At 34.2% G+C, this 21,916-nt stretch overlaps 3 protein-coding genes across 6 annotated transcripts; 1 reads left to right on the top strand and 2 right to left on the bottom strand.

Moving 5' to 3' along the window:
• The first annotated feature begins 1,351 nt into the window (after positions 1-1,351).
• Positions 1,352-3,487, top strand: LOC102610303 (uncharacterized). The gene has a single exon (XM_006485058.4). It carries the CDS (start codon positions 1,508-1,510, stop codon positions 3,191-3,193), a length of 1,686 nt encoding a protein of 561 aa, XP_006485121.1. The 5' UTR covers positions 1,352-1,507; the 3' UTR covers positions 3,194-3,487.
• A 3,747-nt stretch (positions 3,488-7,234) lies between these two features.
• LOC102630470 (CASP-like protein 1F2) lies at positions 7,235-8,347 on the bottom strand. Its single transcript, XM_006485112.4, has 3 exons — positions 8,037-8,347; positions 7,839-7,944; positions 7,235-7,669 (listed from the first exon to the last, which is right to left on the bottom strand). The coding sequence occupies exons 1-3, from the start codon at positions 8,249-8,251 to the stop codon at positions 7,448-7,450; spliced, it is 543 nt and encodes a 180-aa protein (XP_006485175.1). The 5' UTR covers positions 8,252-8,347; the 3' UTR covers positions 7,235-7,447.
• A 6,464-nt stretch (positions 8,348-14,811) lies between these two features.
• LOC102610610 (uncharacterized) lies at positions 14,812-21,611 on the bottom strand. Of its 4 annotated transcripts, none has more exons than XM_025100604.2 (6): positions 21,489-21,611; positions 18,519-20,253; positions 18,102-18,380; positions 17,274-17,354; positions 15,732-16,313; positions 14,812-15,033 (listed from the first exon to the last, which is right to left on the bottom strand). In XM_025100604.2, the coding sequence occupies exons 2-6, from the start codon at positions 19,785-19,787 to the stop codon at positions 14,977-14,979; spliced, it is 2,268 nt and encodes a 755-aa protein (XP_024956372.1). In that variant the 5' UTR covers positions 19,788-20,253; positions 21,489-21,611; the 3' UTR covers positions 14,812-14,976. The 4 variants fall into 4 exon arrangements, with proteins under 4 accessions (XP_024956372.1, XP_006485122.1, XP_006485126.1 ...); XM_006485059.4 differs by lacking the exon at positions 21,489-21,611 and adding an exon at positions 21,210-21,477; XM_006485063.4 differs by lacking the exon at positions 21,489-21,611 and adding an exon at positions 21,210-21,476 and having other exon boundaries at positions 18,129-18,380.
• Positions 21,612-21,916: the final 305 nt, after the last annotated feature.

Genomic DNA, 21,916 nt, shown 5'->3' with positions numbered 1-21,916 from the left:
AGCGAGTTTACCATGACCAAATCCATTAGCAATCGCAGTGGGTTTTAATTTTTTAAAGAAAACCCACCCGCTGCGGGTTTTAACAATTACCAAACTTGCAATGGTATCCAGTGAATTTTTTGCGGGTTTGTACATTTAAAATAACAATTGTTTAATATATCAATTTACAATAATAACCTCAAATTCCACATAACATACTCAATTTTTTAACTTAACCAATGTAAATGAAAAATTAAAATTTCAACATCAATCCAACACAAAATTCTCAAATTTAAGTGTAAATACACAAATTCATAAAAAAAAAAACCATAAACTAGTATATTAAAATAACAATTACATTTCATATTATCATTCAACACAAGCTCTAAGAAAATATCTTTATTTCATTCATCACCATTAGCACCCGTCCAACATGATGCCTACAATAATGATTAAAATTAATATTTTTCAAAGAATAATACTTTTCAAATATTAATCCAAAGAAAAAAATTATAATAATAAAATAATTCATGCATTAAGTTAAAGAAAGATAGTACATAAAAAATTATAATAACTATATAATAATCCACGAATTAAATTAAAAAAACTTATTCCTTACCTCATTAACAATATCTTTATTTTCGGAGAATTTGCTATTTCCTACTCTATTCGAAGATTTTGCATCTACAAATAACAAGTATATCAAGAAAAAAAGATAGATGATTATAAGTTTGTAATGTATAACATATATTATATTCTATTGAAGTAAAAATGCATTTTCATACCACTAAATTCAGCACACATTAAAGCCTCCAACATCTTTGGATGAAGTCTACTACAATGTTATTTGGCACTTTACATAATTACATTATTTACTTTATATATTTTTTAGATTTAAGTTTTTTTCAATTAAAATTAAATTAAAAATATTTTAAAAAAATATTACGGGTCTGACGGATATCTATACGGGTATTCACCGAATATTAGGCTAATACCAAACCTACCCGCATCCAAGTGCGAGCTTCAATTTTTCATACCAAATCCGCCCGCAACTTGTAAAATTATGCGTAGTGGGTAGATTTTAACAGACAAATTTAGATGAATTTACGAATTTACGGGCACAATTGCCATCCCTACTTAGATGATTATTGTAGTAATTAAAGGCTTCCTTAACGATTCTTTGGGGTATGCTTAAATATCGATTTATTATGTACAAGTTGTATTGACATTGGGTTACTTGGCTAATTGGCGGTCAAAAGAAATTTGCGACTGGCGGGAACCAGCAATCAATGAGACCCAAGAATCGTGCAATGCACGCTCCAGGATCTGCGTCTGGTTCTCAACCTCATAGAGCCACCTATATCTTCGTTTCACTTTCACTCTCGCTGAGTCTTTCTCTCTCTGGACCGCGTAGACTCTAAACCCTAATCTCTCTGACTTTCTTTCTTTGGCCTTTTTATATTTCCAGCAAAAATAAAATTTGAGAAGGAAGCCGGGGAACAAACGCATAACTTAACATAAAACAGCCATGAAAGCACCAGAAACAGACCCGATCAATCTCTCAACTCAGCATCTATCTTCCCTCCTCGACCAAATCCCACTCGTAAAACACTTCAAAGGCAAATGGGTCATCGTTAAAACTAAACTCAACGATCTCGAAACCCAGCTCAAAGATTTCTCCGACTTCCCAGCCGCTGCCTCCAATACGCTGTGCCTCGACCACGTCCACTCCGTTTCCCACACCTTAATCGAAGCCGCGTCGGTGGCGCAGAAATGCCAAGGGGTTAGTTTGACGGAAGGGAAGCTCAAAACCCAGAGCGATATCGACTCTGTTCTGGCGAAGCTGGACCGGCACGTGAGAGACGGCGACGTTTTGATTAAGAGTGGGGTTCTTCAGGACGGCGACGTTTTGATTAAGAGCGGGGTTCTTCAGGACGGCGTTGTTTCGTCCGGTTCGAAGAGGGAGGCCGTGAGGGCTGAGTCGAGGAATTTGATAACTCGGTTGCAGATTGGGAGTGCTGAGTCCAAGAACTCGGCGATGGACTCGTTGCTCGGGCTTTTACAAGAGGACGATAAGAATGTGGTGATTGCCGTGGCTCAGGGCGTGGTTCCGGTTCTTGTTAAGCTAATGGACTCGAGTTCTTTAGAAATGAAAGAAAAAACCGTTGCCTCAATTGCTAGGGTTTCGATGGTTGATAGCAGCAAACACGTGTTGATTGCTGAAGGCTTGTTGTTGTTGAATCATTTGATTCGAGTTCTTGAATCTGGAAGTGGGTTTGCGAAGGAAAGAGCTTGTGTTGCTTTACAAGCTTTGAGTTTTTCGAAAGAAAACGCCAGAGCGATTGGTTCTAGAGGTGGGATTTCGTCTTTGTTAGAAATTTGTCAAGCGGGAACGCCGGGTTCACAGGCTTTTGCGGCCGGGGTTTTGAGGAATCTTGCTGGGTTTAGTGAGATTAAAGAGAATTTCATCGAGGAGAATGCTGTTATGGTGCTTCTTGGCCTTGTGGCTTCTGGGACTGCATTGGCTCAAGAAAATGTATTTGGGTGTTTGTGTAATTTGGTTTCGGATGATGAAAGTTTGAAGCTTTTAATTGTTAGAGAAGGAGGGATTGGGTCTTTGAAGAGTTACTGGGATTCAGTTTCTGCAGTTAAGAGTCTTGAAGTGGCTGTTGAATTGCTAAGTCAGTTGGCCTCTTGTCTTCCGATTGCTGAAGTTTTAGTTTCCGATGGGTTTGTTGTTAGGCTTGTTAATGTGTTGAATTGTGGTGTTTTAAGCGTGAGAATTGCTGCTGCTCGAGCTGTTTATATGTTGGGGATTAATTCTAAGGCCAGGAAAGAAATGGGTGAATGTGGTTGCATTGGACCTTTGATTAAGATGTTGGATGGAAAGGCTGTTGAGGAGAAAGAATCGGCTGCTAAAGCATTGTCGACACTTATGTTGTATGCAGGTAATAGAAAGATTCTTCGAAAGGACGAGAGAGGGATTGTGACTGTAGTTCAATTGTTGGATCCTTTGATTCAGAATTTGGATAAGAAATACCCTGTTGCAATTTTGGCTGCTCTTGTACATTGTCGTAAGTGTAGAAAGCAAATGGTTGCTGCTGGTGCTTGTTTACACTTGCGGAAACTTGTTGAGATGGACATTGAGGGAGCTAACAAGCTATTGGAAAATCTTGGACGTGGTAAAATTTGGGGTGTTTTTGCCAGACCATAGCAGTTTACACTTGATAGCATTCAGGAGTATGAGGATGATTCATCCGTTTGTATTTACAATAATTGTGTTTAGCTTAGTTCTTGAATATTTTTTTTTTTTTGCACATTCCTTTCTTTATTGTCCCTTTTTTTTTTTTCATATTGTTGTTAATTTGTGTAGAAGCAGATGCTGCTAGTCAAACTTCCAATGAAAAATTTCTCTGTAAAGACATAATCTTGGTTTGTTGATCTAATTAGATTTGAACTCATGTGTTCACCAAGAACTAAATTAAAAAATACTGCTTTATTATCTTGAGTTGATGTCTGTTTATTATTTTAGCTATTAATGGTGATTGGGCAATTGAGATTTATTTATGCCATGTAAGGGTTCAGGCTTTCTTTTCTCCACACACTCTGCAAGGAAGACTGTCTTTGTCATGTTGAAGTTGCAGAAGTGAGAAGATTGCTGCAAATTTGTGCACCATTTGTAGGAGGTTGCAATTTCTGTTCGATATGCATGGCATGATTTGTGGACTTTTAACTCTTCTTGTTAGGCCCTATAGGCGATTTATTGACTTATCCCCATAATTAAATGGTGCATCGGACAGTGGACGCTCAGGGCTTACCGAGATTGTTCGGCCTAACCTCTACGTTTTGGTCAAGGATCTCAAATCCAAGCTTTTAAAGCCATTTCGTCTTTAACTTGAATAAACTCTAATGATTTTACACAAGTTTTAAATTAGAATGTGTTAATAATTTTAGACAGTCACTTTTCTCCTGCGGTTTAATTGGTTTCTTTATATGCAAGATGTGCCTGTTTTTGCTAAGATTTTGGCAATGTACATTTGCCTGCCATCATTCATCCCTCAAGCTGCAGGGAATCTGCGATCTTCTAATCTGGTAAGTGCCTACTCTTTCCAACTTCAATTTTGAACTGTCAATATTCTCAGCTCCCAAAATGATATTACTCAATCTACATTCCTTATCGTCTATTTCCTTATTGGTAGTGATTAAGACTGTCATTATTTTTTTAGACTTGTTTGGTAGTTTATGGGAGATTTCCGTCCAGAAAACCGTGGGTCTAAACCATGTGCATTTGTTCCTGAGCATGTGCGTTTCCTCACTGCTATTCCCACAACCACACTCTTCTGTTGGCTGTTACTTAAACAGGCATGGACCTACAATAATTTGTTTGTGTAACTGACTTGGGCCTTGGCATTGCTAATAAGCAGCTCCGTGAAAACCTCTCTCTCTTTCACATAGGAATTTGGAAAAGAATGATTAAAATTAGTAGCCTTACTTTGTTGCTTGCAATGTCACTAACCCAGTTGGAAAATCAAATAAAACAGCTGTTTCCCCTGTGAACCTTTAGGATTTGGTGGCCCTTCTTTTTCAATTATTTAATTGTTCGACACCGTGCATCTCTCTTTTATAATTTTTGTTTAATAACTTGAATCTTTTCCCAGAGAGAATAAAAATTTATCAGGACTTTCTTTCAAAACTACCACATGGATTGAGAACCATTTTGTAATTCTAGCGTTAAATGTCACTCATTTTCACCTGACGCCTGGTGATTTTAGTTTACGGCGTTGTGGATTAGAAGGCGCAACATTTGGACTCCTAACGCATCCTATGCATAGATGAAAAAGTACTGGGAAAGTTTAGCTTTATCTTTAGATTAAATGTAAGCATGCATTCAAGAGGTGGGGACTAAAAGTTCATATGGTTTAGGCATGGTATAGAGTTTGCTTTGCATAAAGATCATAGCATGTGAAAGCACAGCGAAAATAATTGGATAAAGGTGAATTGAGAATTGAGAAAGCTTTTCTTAAATCAACTCTAAAATGTCCATTGGGATTTACAGAGAATCATCTTTCCAATACCAGAATAGTGCAGTTTAATAATTTCGACATGATATTAAATTATCAGTATGATATTTATAGATTATATAGATTATAAGTGTGACTTTATGTGTAATAGAAGAACCTCAATAATATAGAGATAACTAAAGATGATGGAGAATCACTGCAGTTTCAATTTTCTTGCAAGACTTATATGGATAAAGCCCAATTGAGAAAAGCCCAATAAAGCAATATGACATATTTTCCTCCAAGCCCATTGATGACTAAAATGGTACTTTACTATTAAAAGAGTGGTGCTATTCGCACCCCTCTATCAGCCTTTTCAAAGCCTTCCTTTTGTATCCTATTTAATTATTGTTTATTCCCAATAAACCCCACGAGCAACTCGCTCTCTCTCTCTCTCTCTCTCATTCATTTCAACTCTTTCCAACATTTTCTTGTTATTGCATTTATCTGCTTCTTTTCTTCACCAATAAACTCCAATGAGCGGTTCTCTCCGTCTCATTTCATTTCGAATAAAAACAATATATGCACAAAAGTCGGATTGTCTCCTAAACCTTTTTGTGTTCACCACGTTTCGGGCTTTTTTAAATAAAAGGAAGTCAAAAGAAAATTTAAATTTTTGTTTCGAATTTCAAATCTTCAAAATTCAATCGATTTTGATCATATTCTCAATATATAGAATATTTTCTGTTTTTGAATTATGTTTATAAAAAGATATTCATTTTTGAAATACTAAGGTGTCAACAAAGACTTCCTATATCAATGCGACTTATTATTCTATTTGAGTTGAGTTACATCGATGTCTCTCTAAATTCGTGTCATCATTTTGACTCCACAAATTCACCAAAAGTAGGTGAGTATACCGAGAAAAGGAAACATGCACATAAAATTAATAATCTATCAAAATTTCACATAATTATTTCTTCCATAAAAAATAAATTGTAAATAAGTAAATAAGACTTACTTTCAATTAAATTCTTACTCTTTTAAATAACTACCACCAATTCATTTAACAAATGTGGTAAAGCCAATTCTGACGTAATTAAAACCCTAAAAAATAGGAAAGATTTTTTTTTTTGCATTATTGTTTGGTCTCTCACATCAGTTGATGATAGTATGATGCGTGGTTACGCTGATGGTAACTGAACTCACTACATTCATAATTTCTTTGACCAAGAAAGTGCACAAAGCCATGCTCCAATGGCTTAAACTTGTGTATTGTTCTCTCAAAATTCAAGTCTGGCTCATGCTCACACTCAATTAACTTGACATTTTCTTTGAAAAGTAGGGCTGCTTATCATAAGTTTTTTATTTTAAAAAATTATTGAAAATAATGTATGATATTCATAAATTAATTGGTGAAATAATATAATTGATTTATATAAATTTTATAAAAAATTATCAATCACTTAATAAATGATATATCATATAAGATAAAATTTAAACTAATTGAGATTTCTATTGAGTGAAAGTCAAATAATGCCATTGAACGAATACATGACATTATTTACGAGGGGTCTTTTCATCTCAACGTATTTGTTTGTACATTATCTAGTCTCTTTTTTGCATTGCATGTTATGCTCTTCCAAAATTAACCATCAAATAAATTTTCACTCATTTGTGTCAACAATTTTATAGCCAATTGGGTTTGAGAGTATTAATTCCCATTGTCCTCTCCCTTCATGAATGTACAGTTGGGACAAGTGTCCGTCTTTTGAATTCATTATTTATAGACCGTTTAATATATTTATGTCATGCCTCCGGGGGTTTAACTAATGACTTTTTAAATAATTTTGTTTGATTGAGCCCTTGTTTAAATGTGAGAGACATATGCACTCAAAAAATCAATTTGGCTTTGATCACTTCTATTTTTTTAAAAATTTAATAAAAAATAAAATTTTATAACTTATACCGTAATAATTTTATTGGATACACTCAGTTTTTTGAATTCTCGTACTTTTATAATATGTAGTTTTTTCAATCATACATTATGAAAGATTTAAGTACACATAATTTTTTTTTCTTTAAGAGAATTTAAAATACATATATCATAATTCTATTGGATGGTCCATAAAACATCCTCATCGTATGAAACTTCTCTAATAATCCACAATGTGAGGACACTTCACAAGTGCTATACATTGTTGTTTTAAATTTTATAAAAAAAAAATCTTACAATATAGATCTAAAAAACAAGCTCAGAGAAATTAACACCATATTTATTGTTCTCTTCATATCATTTTCTCTAATACTAGGAGAAGAAATTATACAAAGATAGCCTTGTGACATCTTGTGGTTATTCTCACACATATTATTTAGTACAAAAGGGAGAAAGCATAAAGGAGTTTTGCTTTTTTATCAGGTAACATTACAAACACATACACATTAAAAAAAAAAAACTTAATCAAATTCTAAGCATGAAATTGCCTAGATCTGCTTGCAGAGATGATTGTGAGAACCAGCAAGCAAAGGAAGGAGAAGTATGATAACATAACTGAAGCCGTCACCTTGTTACAGAATTTGCCAAACTGTTCACAAATTGCCATCCATCCTATGTGCTCGTTACCGTACCGTCCAATGTATCCAACTGCTGTCGCCGCCGCACATCCGGCCAGTAACAAGGACATCGTGAACTGCATGATGATTCATCATCACACATTGGAGAACAAAAATTATAATTTTTACCTTACATCTATCTCTCATGAGTCGAATGAACTCAAGTGGCTAGTCAAAAAAAAAAAGGACTGAAAGCCACTCAACAGCGTCCGTGGACTTTAAATTAAACAAGTTATGTACACATACCAGATCATGAAGGAACAACAAGAAATAACTTGCGGGTACAATGAGAAGATAGAGCAATGAGAGGAGAGAAAAAGCACTTGCAGCTACGTTTGCAAAAGCAAAGAACCTGCAATAATTTAAATGGAGGATTAGTAATTAACATGGGGTTAAACTAAAAGGGTCTTTTTCCCTTCTTTTTTTTATTTAAAAAAATCTCACTTGAAAGCTGAAGAATAGCTGTATCGAGCATCAAATGGGATCCCAAAAATGACAAGGTGTTGCTTGCTAGTGAGAATCACCCAGGTGGCAGCCAATGCAGTTGCTATGGCCAAAATCCTCAAGCAAATTTGTGCAACATGGAAACGTTTTTGATATTTTAGAGGTTGATGATGAGGTTGGCTTTGCGGGAACTTAATGGCTTGGGAGCTTTCCATATTATGATATATTTGGAAAACTTGCAAGTGAAAACAAAGGAAATGTTGGGGCAAAGAGCAAAGAGAAAGCAAAGGGTTATGCGGTTCAAGAAGAAGAGAGTGAGTATTATTTATAGGAGAGAAAACTAAGCAACATTTTAAGCGCAAATATAATGATGTGATTAATCTTCCCCTGGTGCGCCAAATTTGGTGGTGGGGTCAGAATGTCAAGTTTCAATCCCGAACACAATCTGAAATCTTCCTCGTGATTTCTGGTTCTGGATGATCATGTAGGTCGTTTGATTTTTTGACTCTTGTATACCGGGACTTAGCGGTAGGATTTGGATTTTGGACTGATTTATTAATGGATTTTATTTACATTTATTTCAGAGAAAGAAAGTGGAGTGAAAATTAAAAGATGACTTCAAAAGTAACACTTTTTTGCTTTTGAATAGCACAAACCTGCCGTTTATAATCAAACAAAATTTCATTAAGTGCGTGAGTAATTAAATTTCTTGTGTCCGTTACATGTGCCACAATTATAATTATAAAGTTTCACTCACATGAAAGAGCTTGAGAAGTAATTCAATCAGATGCAAAGTTAGATCTACGCCTAACATTACGGTACAAATTCTGTTGCTGAGTGTGGGGAAAACAACTATGATTGGCAAGGAAACAATCTCCATCTTGTCTGTAAATTCCTACACGATTATGGAATCCCCAAGATATGTGTATGTATTTCCTTTCTATTCTTATAGAGCACAAATGAAGTTCCCTTCGTTGTAAATACAGTTCATTGAGTATAATATAAGTTTCTTTCTTCATTTTTTTATAAGATATTACAATAGAAAAATTGTTTGACCTAAAAACTTATATTAATAGGTAAGAGCCAAATAAAACGAAAATTTTGTGTTTTTTTTTCACTCTTTTATTTTAAATTCTTCAACGACGACGACAACAACAACAATATAATAATATTTTTTTCACTCTTTTATTTTAAATTCTTCGACGACGACGACGACAACGACGACGACGACAACAACAACAACATAATAATAATAATAATAATAATAATAATAATAATAATAATAATAAAATTAATTATTATTATTATTATTATTATTATTATTATTATTATTATTGTTATTATGATCATCATCATCATCATCCAACATTGTTTTAGTTTTGTTGAAAATTCTCATGTGCAAAAAAACACACATATTAAGTTATGTACTTGAGTAATGCATAAGAGAGAGGAAATGCTTCTAATTAAAATCCTTGCTAATACAAATCAAATAGTGGATTAATGAAATGAACCTTCAAATCAATCAAAACACCAGCATTAAGGGCGGCGATTGAAGCCTTACATAGTAATGAAAGAGGTGGCTACTGCCTAACATTAGAATCATTCTGCCTAGTCAACTAACCCTCCATTAATAAAAGCAGCATCCTATTTATGGAAATTATTCAAAAAATTGATTTTGATTTTAGTTTTCTTCTGTGATTTGCTTGGTTTTTTTATTTTATTTTTTCTTGTCCTTTTGTTGAATTTCATGCTGATCTTTATCTATTTTTCCAAACGTGATCTTAACGAAATGGTTGCTTCTCCAATTGCAAAGATGTTTATCCCCGTTTCTGCAATTGGAGGCAGACACGCCACGTTTTGAAGAGGGTCCTTTGCTATCCACCACATTGAATGCTAGTAATTTTGGAAGCTACAAGCTGGCTTCTTACAATTTTTTGGGTTTTCTGTTGTCGTATTATATATATGTAAGGTCACTCACTCTATTAACATTTATAGAGAGATTTTAGAGTATTTTTATTGTAGTACGCTCGTTTAATGTATATATGATATGTGTGCATGAATTAAATATAATTATTAATTACATAATAATTTTTAAAAATAAATAGACACATATCATACATGCATTAAGTGAATGTAGTACAACAAAAATACTCTCAAATTTCTCTTATTTATGTTATTAAAATTTAGCTATCAATCATGCAAACAATGCATTTTCTTTTTCCTTATTTATTACATGGTTATCATAATGATGATGGAGCTATTTTTTTTTTTTTATTACATGAGACTATTTCTCAAACTACAACTTTTACATGAGATTGTAACTGATATTTACAAATCAGATTATTACTAAGACCAACTACATCAATGTTTATGGAGCTCTGCCCAAATTTTTAACCCTCACTAATATTCGAGAAATATATACTCCGCTCACACTAGGGTAAGGGAGAAGACTGCCTTCACTCAATTATACATTATAATTAAGGAAGGAAATATCTCTACATTGTATTTGTGGGGGTTTGACCTACTGCCCTCCAACTTGGAGGTCAGCGGCCCTAACCACTCGGCCTTTGGCCAAGTGGCTGATGATGGAGCTAATTAAGCTGAAAGTATTTGAATCATTTGAGTATCTTTCCCATATTTTTATAGATAACCTTCGAAATCAAATTTATAACAAAATGAATGCCTCAGTTACTTCATAAGTTTTTTCACTAAAAGAATTGTTTGTAGATTGTTTCATAATCCTGACATTTTTTTTAAGTTATAATAAAATCACATTATTTAGGTGAATAATAATACTAACGATCTCAATTAATATCTCAAAATTTGAGTTTTAATTGATTTAACTGTTCACATTAGTTAAGACTCAAATTTTAAGATAATAGTTGAAGTCTCTAAAATTTCTCTTATGTGAAATTCTATTTCCGTAATTAAGTTCATAAGATTCATGGGTTTGCTCTATTTATGTTACGGTTAATCATCTTTGATCAAAGAAACTTTTATTTTTCATGGGGAATTTTCACATCATCATCATCACGTTTCCGCTAGGTTATCATCACTATTCCATGGATTTTATTCGAGTGATCCTTTACCCCCTTTGCATAAATTTGGTTCTGCAAAAGAAAAAAAAAAGGTCGACAATTTAAGCTTATATATATCTATTATTATTATTATTATTAAACACTAACATGATACTCTTTTAATAAAATTTACGAATTGTATCAAGTTAGTAATCATGATCTGAGAGCTTCGAAATAGTATACTTTCAACTATTTCCATAGAATTAATTATAAGTAACTTTCATTTTTATTTCTAAAATAGAAGAGTCTTGTTCATATCTACGCGAAAACTCTTTTGAGGTGAATGAAATTCATCAAAATAAAAAACCACTGTTTTAGTTGATATAGACAAAATAAAAATATGTATAACTGAAGAGTTGAATTTAGAACTGAATTGCATAAATTGGGATACCGCATTACTTCTCCAAACAAAACAAACCAAATCCTGAATTCTTTTTTTTTTTTTTTTAAATAATGATATGTAGACGATGCTATGCTGAGTCATTTAATTCGATGCAACACTTTCAGAGGTTAAAAACAATTCCTTCGGAATCTTCCGGTAAAAGTTGGTAGACCATGGCACCAATCTTATGACAGATATTATCAATGGCCAGTTAATTTTCTACCAAGAAATTAGAGAAAAAATTGGGTTTTATAATGCAACTTATCAGACTTGCTAAACGACAGGTCATTGTTGCATATGGTAATGGTGGGCAGATCCGAATTGGACCAAAAAAGTCTCGGGTTCGGTTGGTTTTTTGGTGGTTTGGTTCGGTATTTTTTTTAGAAAAAACATAATATTTTGATTCGGTATCAAACTGAATATTTTGGTTTAATTTTCGGTTTAAAATTTCAAATTCAAAAACCGAACCGAAAAATTTTTAAAAAATAATTTTTAAATTAAAAATGCCACGTGACATTTAGGGATTGGCTGAACCAAACTGATTTCATGGCATTTAAGGATGGGTTGAACCAAACCAATTTTTTTGATTTGGTTCTATTTTTTCAATTTCAATTTGGTATTTTATAGGTTAAAAAAAATGAATTGATTAATATTGAAATCGAACTAAATAGAAATACCCAAATCGATTTTTTAAAATTTCCAAACCAAACCGATGCCCACCCCTAACATATGGTCGGGTTGTGTGATTGTCATACATAAATTTCTCTCTGAAAAAATATTTTCGCTCGTTGCTTTGAAATTTTTTTTCCTTAATTTCTTTCTCGTGATCATTTTGGACTCATTTTTTGATGCGTTAGTAAAATTTGCTATTTCTTGCATCCGGACAAACGAATTTTCATAAAAAATTGCCAAGAGATTTTCTTACATTTATTTTGGATATGAAAACAATTTCTTGCACCCACTAAACCTACATCACCATACCAAAAGCCAAGAAGTACTTGTTAAGTGCCATCGCCAACCCTACTTTTTGAGGAATCACTCTTCCTATTTGTAAAACAATATCATATAAAGCCATATACTAACATTCTTTTAGCATTTTAAATGTACTACGAAAAGGGAATGTCTATTATAGAAACCTTAAAAGCTAGTTGAGAATTGGCTCTTAGTTTATAAATATAAATAACAGTAAAATGAAGCACAAATTATACAAAGGCGAGGTTAAGCATAAGCTACATTGCAAATATGGATGAAAAGCTATAAGAAGGCGCCAAAACAGCACCTAAGTTTTCTCCTCGTTAAGGGAGCTATGACCATTTTTTTCAACCTCCTAAATTTTCAATTTGCTACTTTTCTTGATCTATGTATCATTCCGTTTTCAAAGAGAACTCATTCCCTCTATAAATCTTTCTATTTAATGGTCAAAATTCAAGCCATACCATGGTGCGTTAGCAATTTAGGGATGATAAAATTTGGATCCGGATCCGAATGTAGGTGCATCTGGATCCAAATTGAAATTCTTATATCCGGATCCGCGTCCAGATCCGCAAAAATATATGCGGATCCGGATGCGAGTAATATCCGCCCGAATTGCGGGCGGATATTCTGGATATCCGGATCACAAACATTAAAATTTATTAATTAAAAATGTAATTTAAAATTCAATAATTTACCTAATAATATCAAATAAAATCCAATCATAATTAAACAATCAACAATTTAATACTTAGAATAACACACAATGCCATAAAGTCACAAATAAAAATACCACATATGAATCAATCCTCAAGAATAACATAAACCTAAGTCTAGCATCATCACAAATTCACAAATAAAATTATAAAAACACCACAAATCCATATAAAATAATACGGATCCCAATATATTTCTTAATTTAATTTAACTTCTATACTTTTTAATTAATCCTATTATATTTTTTAATTAACTTTTCTATATTTTTTATTTAATTTTAATTTCATAAATAATTTGATTAAAAAAATACGGATCCCAATATATTTCTTAATTTAATTTAACTTCTATATTTTTTTAATTAATCCTATTATATTTTTTCATTTAACTTACATATTTTTCATTTAATTTTAATTTAATAAATAATTTAATTAAAAAAATAATGCGGATCCGGATATCTGATTTTCCGAATGCATTTACATCCGAATGCAGATCTAGATTCGCGTAGATCCTAATTTTAAGTATCCGGATCCGCATTTTTTAATGTGCGGATCTGAATTTTTCCAGATCCAGAAGATTTGGACCCGGATAGTTTTGCCAACCCCAAGTATAGCTTCAAAGTTCAAGCCATGCCATGGTGCATTAGCATCTAGTAGAGCTTCCTAATTAATGCTTCTGATGAGAATATAGGAAATTACATCCATGGTAACCATTGATCATTATCAAAAGCTACCCATGCAAACAATCCCCATATGCAGATAGGGATAGATACCTTTCCAAAGTACTAGGAGTTGACATTTTCAAATTTTATGCTAATCCACTTAACTTGTTGATTGTGATTTCCTAGCTGGAATTGATGACTAACAAAATCTAATAACAAAAAGGAAATGAGCTTTTTAGTCTTCCTGTTTGATCTCTACTACATTTAAGGGAAGAATGTGAATACGCTTTGTTCATAGTAATTAAGCAGGCAAGTTCTAACAAAATCTAGGGTGTGTTTGAGAGTGAGGTGCCGTAGCTTTTAAGCTGTAGCTGCTGTGGAATAAAAGCCACAGCTATGAAGTAGAAGTTGAGAAATAAAATTTGCTAAGCTGCCAAAGCCGAGCTACTTCAACGCTTCCCAAACGGGCTGCTAAGCTCATGCAGCTGCTGGTGTCGCATGGAAACAAATCTGGACCTAATGAACAAGCTGAGCAAAGTTTCAACAATTTAATGCAAATTTTGGTGAAAATGATGGGGATTATTATTACAGTAACCACTGGCCAACCCCCTTGACATTCAGTTCATTCATCTAATAATTGAGGAATTGTTTGGCAAAATGAAAAGGACAGAAAGTGGAAAATGTCAATGGTATCAAATTCATTTCCAAAAGCCTTGCAGAACTAAGCCCTACTCTGTTATCCTATTAGAGCTATTGAAAGAAGATAAGCATTTTACATCAATCATGAAAAATGTAGACTTGGGCTGTTTTAGATTCACTCAATTTTCATACAAGATGGGAGGATCTTAACACTCTTAGATGTGATTGGAACTTCTGATCTAACATTAACTTCAACAACTCCAAGGCATGTGTAAGATTGATTACCAAAATGACTGAAATTACAAAATAGATAATCATTCAGGAAAATGGTTGAAATCAATAAATTAAATCATCTACTTTTTATTGAATAAAATCTATGTGCAAATAAAATCGGCTGGTTACCTCATCAGAGACCAGATTATAGGAAATTATCTGTACACATATATACAGAAATGTACAAACCAGCTTCTGAGCTGTTAAAAGATACTGGAAACTCTAGTTGCTGATGTCAAAATACTTTGGATCAGATGGGAAATCATATTCCACATGTAACTGAAAAGAGAAAAGAACATCCTTGTTAGATAGGACGAAGGTAAAATCAAAGCTCCAGCATTTATCAATTGCAAGCTAAGAAATGGCTACCAGACAATTTAACAAGATATCAAACCATTAGTAATATTTTCCAAATTCATATTGATTTTGAATAACATGAAATTAAGTCTTCAAAAAACTAGTTTTAAAGTGAAAACAGCTTTAATATATTTTAAATGCTTTGGGAACATACTCGATTCCTTTCTTCTCATGATTGAAGAACAAATTTGATCACCACATCACCAGATCATAAATTCCAACAACGAAGAACATGATTCCAGTAAACATCGGAAGCATAAATCTAAATTGCCTCATTTATTTCTTGGCTATAGTTTTCATTGATCGGATGCCATGACATTATAACCTCTCAGAAATAACAAACCATGTACATCTTTACCACAACATGGAGCCTATAGATTTAGTTTTAACTATTATGCATCTGGAAATATCAGCATCCTCTTAAGAACCTCCATATCTTAGCATTAGTAAAGGAAATATCGGCATGCCCAGTGAAAGCAAGCAAGCAATCAGTAAATATGACAACCACAAATGCTCAGCCAACAGATAGCATTGTGCAAGAAAATAATAAGCAGATTGAGCACATACTTCTTGATAAAATAATTCTAAAAAAATCAGTTGAAAACACATAAACATGATACCTTGCCCTCGTCAGCATCGGAGTGGCGTTGGGGAAATACGACCCTCATATCACTGTACAAGTAGAAGCGCCGCTCGCCTCCAATATCCTTGTTTACTGTTGGTGCACATAAAGGATTGGATTTGCACCTATGGATCGACCTTGAACATCTCTTTGGAAAAGGGCATAAAAAACGAAGGTGAAGAGCATAGCGTAGAACACCGGAGCCAGTAGTATTCTTGTTGACCCTACAAGAACCATTTACAGACTTGCTCACATTTCCTTGGCATGTAGATGAATTGCTTTCCTTCCCAACTGTGTTGACATATTCACTACTGCTGAATCCACAGGAAAAACGGTCAAAATTTCCTTTATATACAGAGCCCTCAGTTTTAGTCTCTTTTGCACTCTCATTTGGAGGCGTACACAGAGTTTCGGGTTTACTTGAACTGGAAAAATCCCCACTAATTGGTAAAGATTGACTAATGGCTGGAACAGGAAATGGCTTGACAAAGTTTCTTATCTCAGAACCTTGTTGTCTTCCATTTCCAGGTATAGAGGCAGGCGCAGAAGAGGCTAAGGTGATTTTTTGGCGGATAAACGTCTATTTGGATATGCACAGGATAAACAGAAGCAACCATTATGAGAACCACAGCTCATACCAATAAAATTAAAAATAAGGAACACAAAAACAGATTGCCACACACACACACACACATATCAGACTAGAGGTTCAGACATAAAAATCACAATTCTCTTTACAAACTATTAACCAGAAATGTGAATGTGTTATACATATCTTCACAACCCAAGGTGTTTTATATTGGTCTTAACTCACCTATGTTCAGACTGCTTGACCAGAAATTTTGGTCAACTGAATCATTTATAGAAGTTTCTACATAAGATGCACTTGAATTACATTAAATCATACAAAATACTGATCATGCTGCATGATAGTTTGGGATTTTAATTCAACTAATGTAGTTAGAAACCTAAAACAGCAGAAATTCAGTTATTCAATTGAAGACAGCTTGGAAAGAAATACTCGGAGATATATTCAGATTGAACTTTGCAGAAGGAAAGTTCAGTGCTTGGTTTAACGTCATTTAGGCCTAGTGGCTCCAATTGCACCGCCCACAAACTTCTCCATCTAACCTCCCTTATATCATGCATGTCATTTATGTTTACATTATCCACATAAGCACATAAATGTATGGTGGTAGAATAATAATTCATCTGTGGGCATAATTTTCCAGTGGAAAGAAAAGTTCCCTAACCGAACAACTGTTCAAATAAACATTAATATTTATCCTATTATGGCACATATATAGAAACTCCGTCTTCTTTAAAAGCAGAGAGAACACACGCACAAAAAGGGTTGTGTGCCATATAACATACACTCATATACATACCATTGGTGATGCAGCAGGATCTAATAGTATATAGCAAAAAATATATTGCCATGGAACAAATCATTGAGATCATAGTGAAAACAACCGATAATCATAAAATCACAGCATAGCTCATGGCATTAAAGCATCATAACTTGTTTATCCAGGCCTACCTTAGTACCAACTGGCATGTCACTCAAATCATAGTTACAGAAGAAAGTGTGAATAGGTGTCTTCTCTGGATTACTGAGAACCTGCAAACGGTTCAGTCTGTCAGATATGATGGCTGCTGTCAAACTATATCACCATTATACATAGTTATATACTTTTTCTATTTTTTGGTCAATTTTTGTAGATGAATAGATATGTCTTAGACAACCGCCAATATATCGCCATCTGCATAAAACATAATGGAAGCAGATGGCATCAAGCACTTGTTGAATAGCCATGTGATTATCCTCATGACATATTCACTCTTTAAGGGGACTTCCACATATCTTTAAAAATGCTCAGTAAACAACAAAGATAGAAGCCCAAAACAACACCAAATAAATGATAAAAGAACTTCCAAAAATTAAATGTTAAAGCAATTAGAAATTGATCAGCGGGAAGCTTTTTTCAAAATATATTTGCAGAATACTTAATAACTGAAAGTCCAAAAACTTAATCAGCATAGTTTAGTAAATTAGACCAAAAAAATGAAAGGAAAAAGGAAAAAAAAAAAAAACCAGAATAGTCCAACACCACTGGCTGTAACTAGAAGGAATGTAATACCCATAAAAAAAATCATTTTATAATAACATATACAAGTGGGCTAAGTGTAACTAGAAGGAATGTAATATCCATAAAAAAATTCATTTTATAATAACATATACCAGTGGGCTAAGTGCGTAATACATTTCCTAATAGATGAGGTAAGCACAAAAACTCTTTTGAGGCCATTCCATTCAACCTAAATGCAATACAAGATTAAGCGTCATGTACCTAACTCAATAACTAACCAGTCTTGAGGATAAAATATCGATTACCAATTGTATGCGTCCTTTCATTGGTATATGCAGGCGCCTCTTTTCTGCTTGAGAGTCATCGGTGCTAAGACTCCTTTTCAGTTTTGGGCCTCTACACTTGTTTGATGGTGAATGACCTGCGAGATATATTGATGAATAGTATAGCAAATAGTTATCTCCATCGACGCTATTTACTGCAAATGGAAGTTTCTGAGATTTAGGAGAGAAATTTCCTCCTGTCACATTGAGAACCGCCAAGAAACCACCAATTCTCTGAATATAAGAAATGAAAATTGAAGAAATTAAACGTAAGTTGACACAGGAAGAATAAACAATTTGGCAATCATACCATGAATAGTAACACATTACTACCAACAAAGAAACAGAAGATATAATCATATAAATGCTAACCTGGCTAACTTTTCCAGATAACAATCTGCCTGACAACAATGACTCCTCAAATGAGCCAACCAAAGACCTCCTAACCGGCAGTCCACTTAAACTTCTAACCAACTTTACACATTGAGGAGCAAGGTCTAAATCTGGACCCCAATTCCATCCAGTGCCAGTGGCAGCCTCAGCAGTAAACAGATCAATGTTTTTCTGCAAATAATCAAAATCTTCCAGTGATTGACTTCGAGTCCTAAAACCCTCATCCTTTTGGGAAGACAAAATGCCCGAGAAAGTTCCATCAAGTGACTGTTTCATATCATTCAAAGTTATATAGGCGTCATCTGACTCTTTTCCGACATCCCTGCATCTTCCCATGGATTCTATTCTTTCAGGGAGTTTTGGACCAAGTGGAGATAAAGACAGGGGAGGTGATCCCACATTTTTCTTAGGTACAGCTATAGCACCAGTTGAGGACTTAACCGTAGTTGGTTCAGCAGAATATTTACATTTCGAAGATCTTAAGTGATTATGAGATTGCCACTCCTTGTTCCCAAGGAAAGGACCATCAGTAAAAATATTGGAGTTTTCTCCACAATTGTTGCCTTGCAAGCTCTTCCATTCTGGAGAAGTAGATGTAGACCAGGTTGGAGAATCAAAATTATTGGAGTCACCAATGTGTGCTTTTTTATGCTCTTGTGAAACATTTAAAGTGTATTCACACTTTTTGTCCTCGAAGGCACTTTGAAGATTGCCACCACCAATGTCCAGAGTGTCACCATCAAATTGATTAGGTCTAAGCATTCCACTCAAAGGCGACAATACACGCTTCCTGACCAGTGAACCAGTGGCCTCAGCTGCATTGCCAGTGACACTAACCACAGTAGATGATGACAGGTTTCTATTGAATACACCGGCGGGAGAATGCAATTCTTTTGATTCAAAACCCACAATCCTAGGAAGAGGTGTTTGAATCTGCCCAGTTTTGGAAGTGAGCTGGCCATTTAGTTCCAGAGATCCCTTCTTCAACCTATATGTATTTGTTATGCCATCTTTATACATTTGCAAAGCATCCGAGCTAGGAAGCTCTGCAATGATTTTACTACGGAATTCTCCAAATGAAGAGCAGGGCAAATCCACCTGCATTCTATTGCCCAAGTTTCCTCCATGCACACCACTCAGATCGCATTTGCTTACGTTCACAGTTCGAGGTGATGTTTGGACAAACGTGATCAGTGATGCTGCCACTTCCTCGGCAATACCAGTGGAAGATACTTGAGGCAAGCCCATCTATGAAGCTGAGTAATTGTCAGTCCAAATTTTTCAAAGGATACTCTTTTTGTTACCTTAATATCAATCTCGTGTGCTACGTTCCTTAACCTTTTAACCATTCAAATGCTTAAACATCAAAATCCATTTTCATATTCCCAATCAACCAATGGCACTTGAGTCTCCAAATTACATCATCACAATTAAACAGCACTTAATTAATTGACTAGCTAGAATTCCCACAAATGAATGGAATACTCTATCCAAAATCGGGTTCTAACCCTATGGCTTAGGCTGCTATTATCTATCTACCAAATTCATCACTATCTCAACTACAGCTCCTTCATCATATTGTGGCAATAAAAAAGAGCAAAGTCCAGATGTCCAGACAGAAATGGCAGAACATTCTCTCTTGCTTTGTCATCTCTGCACCAGCCAGCAAAGAGACAAGTGCCATTCATGGTTCATCAGAAACCAATAAACCATTCTGGAAACACATTCACAACAAAACAAGCTCCATCAGTTTGTAAGCATTAGATATACAGTCAACAAACTTGATTCTCTAAAACAATGAACCATTCTGGAAACACATTCACAAGAAAACAAGCTCTATCAGTTCATAAGCATAAGATATAAAATTAACAAATTTGATTCGTTAAACCATTTTTGCACCCCTCTTGTCACTAAACAACAATTAATCATCTTCCACATTTAGCTCAATAAAAAGTAAATGACATATAGATATGACTTAACTTGGATCAAATTCTCTCTGAAAATAAATGATAGAATTACAGAAATTCATTTGTTTTAAATAATAAAAATACAACCACAGATTTTCTTAAAATTTTTATCCTTTAAAGAATTACTGATTATCTTTTGATAGCTCAGATGGCATTCTCACACAAACTTCGACAATAACCTAATCACCAACAATGCATTAATCAGCCATATTAGTAGATAAGATCCAAAAGCCAATTCCTCAATCAGAATCTAAAAGAAATGAAGGGAAAGGCACTAATTGCTCAAAAAGATAGATTCTGCACATAGCTGAGCTAAGCATAATACAATACAAGAATTCGTTCAATGTCATTCTTCATTTATACAATACCAAAACAACAAGAACCTAAAACCCATAATTTATTTCCTTCCTTTCTCCCAGTTTCAAAGCAACCAAACAGATAGCAACAGGAGAAAACACACCAACACTCTCAAAGATTGCAACTCAAACTAACAAAGTCGGTGCAATCAGAGTCAAGAGTCACAAGTTTCATCTAATAAACAATCAATTAAAACACACCACCGGCGAAGCTCTTGATCATCATCAACAACAAAACAAACAAACTAGCTCGCCTAAGATACATCAACAGATCAAAACAAGAACAAGAAGCGTTTCTATGGTCAATCAAATCAAGCCAAAGAAAAAAAAAAAAAAAAGACACCCACATGGCTTTTTATGTTCTTTTTATTTGATTTTTTTTTTTTCACTCAAAAACTTTCTTCTTCTAATCTTCTTTATTCTCCTGCCAGTCTCCTCTTTTCTTTTTACAGTTCCACACATTTCCATATAAATACTTCTTTTTTTTTTCTTTTTCTTTTTTAATTTCTCTCTCACCATATCTATAATTTTATCTCTTGATATCTATTTAGTGATTTGTTTTAAGCCTCCCATGTTTGAAAGAAGTTGCGCGTAATTGCTGGCTTGCGTTTGTTGAAAATTTTTACCTCAATTTTTTTTTGGCAACGCCCACAGCACCACCCCACCACATGCTTGCTTTCGTGTTCCAAGTTGCGTTTGGGGGGCCCTTTTTTCTTTTCCTTACGAGCCTTTGTCAAATTGTCACGTCTGTGTGTGTACTGTGTACGTTAACTCACTTTAATGCCATAACTTGCTCTGTGTATTAATAATTTGCTATGATGCCCTTTGGTTTCACTTTCATTCATAATCATGGTGTAGACCAATGCGTGCCACCAGTTTCGACATACCCTTTTCTTGGCCACCGTAATGTGGCTTTAAACGCCATCCAATCAATTGTAAAGTTAGGATATCACCTCGTAGTAGCGAAGCCACAACTTATATTTGGGTGGCTTTTTTTTTTTTTGTTTGGTCCAATTCAAAGCTTTTCTATTATATAACGTAACTTTATTAATAA

This window comes from Citrus sinensis, chromosome 4 (assembly GCF_022201045.2).
Source record: "Citrus sinensis cultivar Valencia sweet orange chromosome 4, DVS_A1.0, whole genome shotgun sequence".
Lineage (NCBI taxonomy): Eukaryota > Viridiplantae > Streptophyta > Magnoliopsida > Sapindales > Rutaceae > Citrus > Citrus sinensis.
This window is presented reverse-complemented; position numbering and strand designations above follow the sequence as displayed.

Coding starts and splice junctions, on each gene's coding strand:
- LOC102610303 (XM_006485058.4), top strand. CDS start 1,508: ATGAAAGCACCAGAAACAGACCCGATCAATCTCTCAACTCAGCATCTA.
- LOC102630470 (XM_006485112.4), bottom strand. CDS start 8,251: ATGGAAAGCTCCCAAGCCATTAAGTTCCCGCAAAGCCAACCTCATCAT. Junction 7,945..8,036: donor AGCTATTCTTCAGCTTTCAA/GTGAGATTTTTT, acceptor AAATTATTGCAG/GTTCTTTGCTTTTGCAAACG. Junction 7,670..7,838: donor TGTTGTTCCTTCATGATCTG/GTATGTGTACAT, acceptor ATCATCATGCAG/TTCACGATGTCCTTGTTACT.
- LOC102610610 (XM_025100604.2), bottom strand. CDS start 19,787: ATGGGCTTGCCTCAAGTATCTTCCACTGGTATTGCCGAGGAAGTGGCA. Junction 17,355..18,101: donor ATATTTTATCCTCAAGACTG/GTTAGTTATTGA, acceptor AACCGTTTGCAG/GTTCTCAGTAATCCAGAGAA. Junction 15,034..15,731: donor CCGATGCTGACGAGGGCAAG/GTATCATGTTTA, acceptor TTCTCTTTTCAG/TTACATGTGGAATATGATTT.